Source organism: Apus apus, unplaced genomic scaffold, assembly GCF_020740795.1.
Source record: "Apus apus isolate bApuApu2 unplaced genomic scaffold, bApuApu2.pri.cur manual_scaffold_34_ctg1, whole genome shotgun sequence".
Taxonomy (NCBI): domain Eukaryota; kingdom Metazoa; phylum Chordata; class Aves; order Apodiformes; family Apodidae; genus Apus; species Apus apus.
The window spans coordinates 422,678-429,554 of NW_026248849.1; the positions used below are offsets into that span (position 1 = coordinate 422,678).

At 51.3% G+C, this 6,877-nt stretch overlaps 1 protein-coding gene across 1 annotated transcript; it reads right to left on the bottom strand.

Annotated features, from left to right (window-relative positions):
- Nucleotides 1–336: 336 nt before the first annotated feature.
- Nucleotides 337–1,293, bottom strand: LOC127396223 (olfactory receptor 14J1-like). The gene has a single exon (XM_051643844.1). The coding sequence runs from the start codon at nucleotides 1,291–1,293 to the stop codon at nucleotides 337–339; it is 957 nt and encodes a 318-aa protein (XP_051499804.1).
- Nucleotides 1,294–6,877: the final 5,584 nt, after the last annotated feature.

Genomic DNA, 6,877 nt, shown 5'->3' on the forward strand with positions numbered 1-6,877 from the left:
GAGTGGTGCAAGTGACATGGCTGGGGGACAGGATGCCATGCAGAGCAGCTGATTTGGGTTACTGGACAGCCAAGGACTCAGAGCAATTGTTAGAAACTTTAATAATGGATCAAAGGAAACAAAGCAGGTCCTTGTCTCAGTTGTAGCGACACAAGTGCAAACATCTTTGCAGGAACACAATCATGGATGACAATGACAACAGTAGTTATGAGAAATATAATAATACTACTAATAAATAAAACAATAACAAACCCCCACAGAGTAGAATACCCAAAAAATCTAAAAACAAAACGAAAAAATAAACACACAAAAAGGGTGCAATGAAATGAAGTGGAATCACTTCTGGAAAGAGGCTTTAAATCTCTCACTCTTGAACAATAAAGAAATCACTTTCCTGAGGGCGTCCTTGAGCTCCTGGTTCCTCATGCTGTAGATGAGGGGGTTCACTGTTGGAGGCACCACTGAGTACAGAACTGCCACCACCAGGTCCAGGGATGGGGAGGAGATGGAGGGGGGCTTCAGGTAGGCAAACATGCCAGTGCTGATGACCAGGGAGACCACGGCCAGGTGAGGGAGGCAGGTGGAAAAGGCTTTGTGCCTTCCCTGCTGAGAGGGGATCCTCAGCACAGCCCTGAAGATCTGCACATAGGACACCACCATGAAGACAAAACAGCCAAATCCTAAAAATGCAGTGACCACAAGAATCCCAAGTTCCCTGAGGTAGGAGTGTGAGCAGGAGAGCTTGAGGATCTGGGGGATTTCACAGAAGAACTGTCCCAGGGCATTGCCCTGGCAGAGGGGCAGTGAAAATGTACTGGCTGTGTGCAGCAGAGCACTGAGAAACCCAGAGGCCCAGGCAGCTGCTGCCATGTGGACACAAGCTCTGCTGCCCAGGAGGGTCCCGTAGTGCAGGGGTCTGCAGATGGCCACGTAGCGGTCATAGCACATGATGGTGAGGAGATAAAACTCTGCTGAGAGGAAGAAAAAAAAGAAGAAGAGCTGTGCAGCACATGCAGAGTAGGAGATGGCCCTGGTGTCCCAGAGGGAATTGGCCATGGCTTTGGGGAGGGTGGTGGAGATGCAGCCCAGGTCGAGGAGGGAGAGGTTGAGCAGGAAGAAGTACATGGGGGTGTGGAGGTGGTGGTCCCAGGCGATGGTGGTGATGATGAGGCCGTTGCCCAGGAGGGCAGCCAGGTAGATGCCCAGGAAGAGCCAGAAGTGCAGGAGCTGCAGCTCCCGCCTGTCTGCGAATGCCAGGAGGAGGAACTGGTTAATGGAGCTGCTGTTGGACATCCCAGCCCTTTCCTCACGCGGTGCTGCCAGAGGAGGAAAGAACACTCACAAGTCAGGACAGCCCTGAGCAAATCTCTTCCCTTCCCTCACTTCGTACCCCAGCCTCTGGAAAGAGACATTGACTCTCCCTGCATCTCCCTGGCTGGAGCTCTGGTCTGTGCTGTCCAAGTGTGCTGTGAGGAGCCCAGCTGCCAAAAGAGTTTTTCCTTCTCCACAGCAGGGGGAACATGGGAAAGAGGATGACAAGCTGCTAAGCAGGTGACTCAGGCTGAGATCCCAGAGCCTTGGAGCCAGGAGCTCTGCTGTGGAGCAGAGCAGACCAAGGGCTTGCTGCGGGGAAGGGACCTGACTGCAGCTGCTCCTGCTGGAAGCTGTCCCCACCTCTCCTCCCTGGCCCTGCTCACAGCCCCATCCCACCCAGCCTGTGCTCAGCTCTGCCCTGCAGAGCCCTCCTGGCAGCAGGACCCTGCCCAGGGCCAGCTCTGTGCTGGCCACTCCTGAAGAGGAGACCAGATCAGCCCTGGGGAGAGCACAGAGCTGAGGGCAGTGCTTCCTGCAGGCAGAGGAAAGGCTGAAGGCACTTTCTCAGGGGCCTTGACAAACCTGCTCCTCTCTCCCTGCAAAGCTGCAGGAGTCTGGGTCTCCTGTCCAAGCCAGCAGCTCCAGGACTGGTTCCTCCCCCCCGCACAGAGGGGCATGCAAAGAGACACTCACCATGCCCAGGGCTGTGAAGATGTCTCCTTCAGCAGCTCTCAGCCCTCCTGCCCCTCCTGCCTGCCTTTATCCTCTCTCCCTGCCTGGCTCCTCTCCCCTGCTGCCTGCAGGCAGTGCCCTCAGCCCCTGCTGGGGCTCCTCTCCACAAGGCAGGCTCAGCTGCACACTCCCAACTTTCTGCAGCATTAATGGGTCCCAGGGAGGACCATTACCAGGAAAGGCTGCACAGGGGCTGCTTAGAGCAGGAACCTGGAAGCACTCATGGCAGGCAGGGAAAGGCCATGGCAAGGTGGCTCTGATGAGCAGTGAAGCTGAAGAAACCTCTCCAGAAGCCAGAGTCAGGTGCAAACTCCAGAGTTTCTGGCAGTGTGAAGGGGTCCCACTGAGGGACATCCCTGACAAAGCTGCCTGGGCTCTGGTGAGAGCAGGAACCTGGAGGCCCTGCTGACAGGCAGGCAAAGGCAAGGACAAGATGGCTCTGAGCTGGAGTCAGCCTGGCTGGGGGAGATGATTCCAAGGTCCAAGCCCTGACCCAGAGGCCCTGGGAGAAGAGATCCTGCCCCTCACACGTTGCTCAGGGCTCTGCCCGGGCACTGGGATGTGGGGATGTGCAGTGCCTGGAGCAGGACTAGGAGACACTCTTTCTCAGGCTCACAGGTGTGATGAGGAGCCCATGGAGTCCTGCTGCTCTCATGAGAAGGTGTCTCCTCGTAGGCAGCAGCTGCAGAGAGAAGCTCCACAGCCCAGGAGATCAAGACCTGGGCTGGGGGCTCTCAGCCATGGCTGTGCCCCCAGCTGTCCCCACCACAGGCTGTCCTACAGTGTCTGACTCCTGCAGCTCTTTACCCGCAGGCTGTGGACATCACCCTGCTTCCCAAACTGGCCACCCATGGTGATGTCATGGCCATACATCCCATTTAAGGCTTTACTGCCCCATTGTGATGTCATTTCCAAACATTCTGTATGAGGCCATATGAAGATCTGAGGTCTGAGCAACAAACTAAGTGGCTCATCTTCATGGAGGGTAAAGTCCTTTCTCATGCGGTGCAGTTCCATTAGAGAGAAAGGTTGGACAAGGTCATTGTTGTCATCTCCTTGAGAAGAATCTTCTCCATCACTCTCTTCCTGGTTCTGTGGAAGCTATTGAGATTTCAGACAGGGATAAGCTCTGGGACCAGTTGTCTTTGCCTTTCCCTTGATGACAGGATGAACCTTTACTCACTGGATGGAGGGCGAGTGGCCTTGGTCTTTGCAGCAGCAGCAGTGGTGGCAGCAGCCTTGCCTGGGGGGAGTGGCAGTGAGGGGAACAACATCTTGCTCTACCATCCACAGAACATTCTAAACATTCAGCAGAAGCATCCCTACTGAAACCTGCCATTCAGATCCAGAGCTGGGAGATTCAGCCCGAGACAAAACGCAGAGGTAAAGCTGACCCTGCCATTACCAACATGGACCTTTCTGTTCACATCAAAGCCCTTACTACACACTGCCACCCTATAGATCAGTATCAAAACCGCTGTGAGCACTCAATATCTTCTCACAGGAGAGATGATGGCTTTGGCTACAGTCTTATAAATAAAAAACAATCACATACATGAACCAATCACATCTACATAAAAGAATCAGCAGAGCAGCTCCACAGAGCAGGATGATCCCAGCTGCACACCACATGTACAACTGCATCTTGGGGAAAAGCTGCAGCAGAAACTTTGCAGGAAGTGTCTGTTCAGTTTTCAACCCGTCAGTAGATTCAGCAGAAGTGCAGGCCATTGCTACCTGAGGGATTCCTGCCATCAGAGCTGGAATCTTCAACATTCACCAATGACTTTCAGGCCTGGGCTAAAGATTCAGCCCCACGTTGGGCACCAATAATTGCTGTCACGGTTTGACTCAGGATGGGAATGGAAATGGCCTTTGTCTAGACAGTCTGCACCTGGAAGGACAGCTTTAGAAAGGGCCATTGTCTCATGACCACCAGGCAAAATTTTGTGTTCAGGCTCTGGACTTGGTTTCTTCCTTGTCCCTTCTTGGGGTAGCCAGGAGGTGTTGCACAGTTTTCCTACAGTTGGTGTTGCTCATCCTCCCACCCACTGCCCCCAAGAAGAGTCCTGACCCACAAGTGAGGGGTAGGATCTGCCTTCCTATTGCCTGGGGCTCAGAGTTTGGCCTCACTGCTTCATAGAATAAAGACACTAAGAATTCTTAGCTTCAGAGCCACCTGCACAGGGACTTTGCCTCCCTGCAATCACAGCCTCCAATTACCTGCTCTAACGAGTCCCTGGGGAGGCTTTGTCAGCAATAGCCCTCAGTGGGGCCAATCACTGCTTGAAGTTATTTTCAGTTTTAAAATCATTCAGTCAGTCATTCATTCATCCATCTCTCAGCACCTGGGGTTCATGGACTCAGCACCAAATACACTGTGGGGCTCATTAAAATACAACAACCCTAACGAGCTGTGACTTTTTCTGTCATGATCTTCAGGTCCTCAAGACTTGAACAGCTAATTGGAGTCTTTTCATCATGTAGTTAAGGAGGAATCTTTCATCATGTGCCTAATGAAAATGTCTTGGTTTTCCTTATTTGAAAGGCTCTCTTTTGTGGCTTCTCAGCTTAGAGCAGAGATAAAGGCAACTCAATACAAGATGAGAAATGAAAAACTAACAGTGAGATAAAGCCAAATAAATCATTTGTCAGACTTGTTTTAAAATTCATGTTAAACAAATGCAAGTAAAATATAAGAATATTGTTGCTGCTTCACCTCAGTTTCAGAGCTGTATTTTCCTTCATAACAGCTTGAAAAATATTTGAAACATTCTACTTTTTAAGTGATGTCTGTATTGTAGATGTTTTTTGATGTTATACTTCATTATGCTGTATTTCATGATGTTGTATTTTTATCTTAGATGTTGTATAATTGCATTTGCTGAGCATACATTTTAAAACTCTTTTGTTATTAAATGTCTTGAAACAGTATTTAAAAAAAAATTAACACTATTAAAAATGACACCCTGGACCACTATCACTTGGGGAATGCTACTATCACCTCTTCTCTCGACTGAAAATCATCCAAAATATACTTTAAATTAACCTCCCAGTTTTATGAGGTACTGTCTGAAATCTGCCTCCTGAACTACATGATGAAAATGCTCCCAAGGAGCTGTAAGGGTCTTGAAGACCTGAAGAGACAGGGAGACAAAAGGCTCGTTAGGGCTCTCTGCACTTTAATGACTCCCAGGGTGTGTTTGGTGCTGAGTCCATGATCCTCAGGTGCTGAGGGAAGACTGAACAAAGTGCTCAGGAAGCCAGAAGCAAAACTGAAAGTGCCTTGAAGCAGTGATTGGCCCCACTGAGGGCTATTGCTGACAAAGCCTCCCCAGGGACTCCTTACAGCAGGTAATTGGAGGCCACTGTCAAAGTAATTAAAAAAACAGTAAAACAACAAAAAAAAGCTTGTTAGTGCTTTGTAATACTTGCTTGTTAGGATGAGGATGATCTAGCTCGTTAGGGCTAATGACATGAACCTCAGATACTGAGAGAAGCCTGAACAAAAGGAAGGACCCTGAAGCACTCAGGGGTCCCCCTGAGCCTGACAAAGCCTCCCCAGGGCCTCGCTAGAGCAGATCATGGGAGGCCATGAGTGCAGGGAGGCAAAGGCCCTGGGCAGGTGCCTGTCCTGCTGAGAAACCCTTTGCTTTGTTGGATGGAGCAGAAAGGCCAAGCCCTGAGCCCAGGCCCTGGGAAGGCAGATCCTGTCCCTCTCACAGGGCTCAGGGCTCTTCCTGGGGGCAGTGGGGAATGAGTGGAGGCTGACAGTGGAATATCATGGCCTGAATGAGGTGACACCACCGCTCAGTGCTGCTGTGCAGGACATGCTAGAACTTCAGTATGAGCTGCAGTCAAAAGCAGCCAGCTGGTGTGCCACTGTGGACATTGCTCGTGCCTTTTTCTCTGTTCCTCTAGCACCAGAGTGCAGGCCACAGTTGCTTCCACCTGCAGGGGAGTCCAGTACACCTGGAATCGACTGCCCCAGGGGTGGAAACACAGCTCAACCACTGGCCATGGACTGATCCAGGCTGCCCTGGAGAAGGGTGGAGCTCCAGAACACCTGCAGTACCTCGATGACATCATTGTGTGGGGTGACATGCCAGAAGAAGTCTTTGAGAAAGGTCAAGAGATCCTCCAAATTCTTCTGGATGCTGGTTTTGCTGTGAAAAGAAGCAAGGTCAAGGGACCTTCATGAGAGATCCAGTTCCTGGGAATCAGGTGGCAAGATGGTCGTCGCCAGATCCCAATGGATGTGCTGAACAAAATGACAGCTATGGCCCCACTATGTACTGAAAAGGACACTCAAACCTTGTTAGGGACTGTTGGTTTCTGGAGGATGCACATTCCATGTTACAGTGAAATGGTGAAACCTCTCTCTGAGGTGACCCAAAAGAAGAGTGACTTTAAATGGGGCCCTGACCAACAGAAAGCTTTTGAGCAGATCAAAAAGGAGATGGTGCAGGCAGTGGCCCTGGGACCAGGTGGAACAGGGCCAGACATCAAACATGTGCTCTACACCACAGCCGGACACAAGGGTCCTACCTGGAGCCTCTGGCAGAAGCACCAGGGGAGACTCGAGGTCGGCCCTTGGGATTCTGGAGCTGCAGCTACAGAGGTTCCCAGGCCAACTACACGACCCTGAGAAGGAGACACGTGCAGCATGTGAAGGAGTTAGAGCCGCTTGGGAAGTGATGGGCACTGAAGCTCCTCCTGGCGCCCAGATTCCCAGAGCTGAGCTCCATGTGCCAGAGTCACCTTTCTCCTGCCCATCATGCCACCCGTGTGACTGGCAGGACATGGGCTGCTTTAATCACCCAGCGAGCTC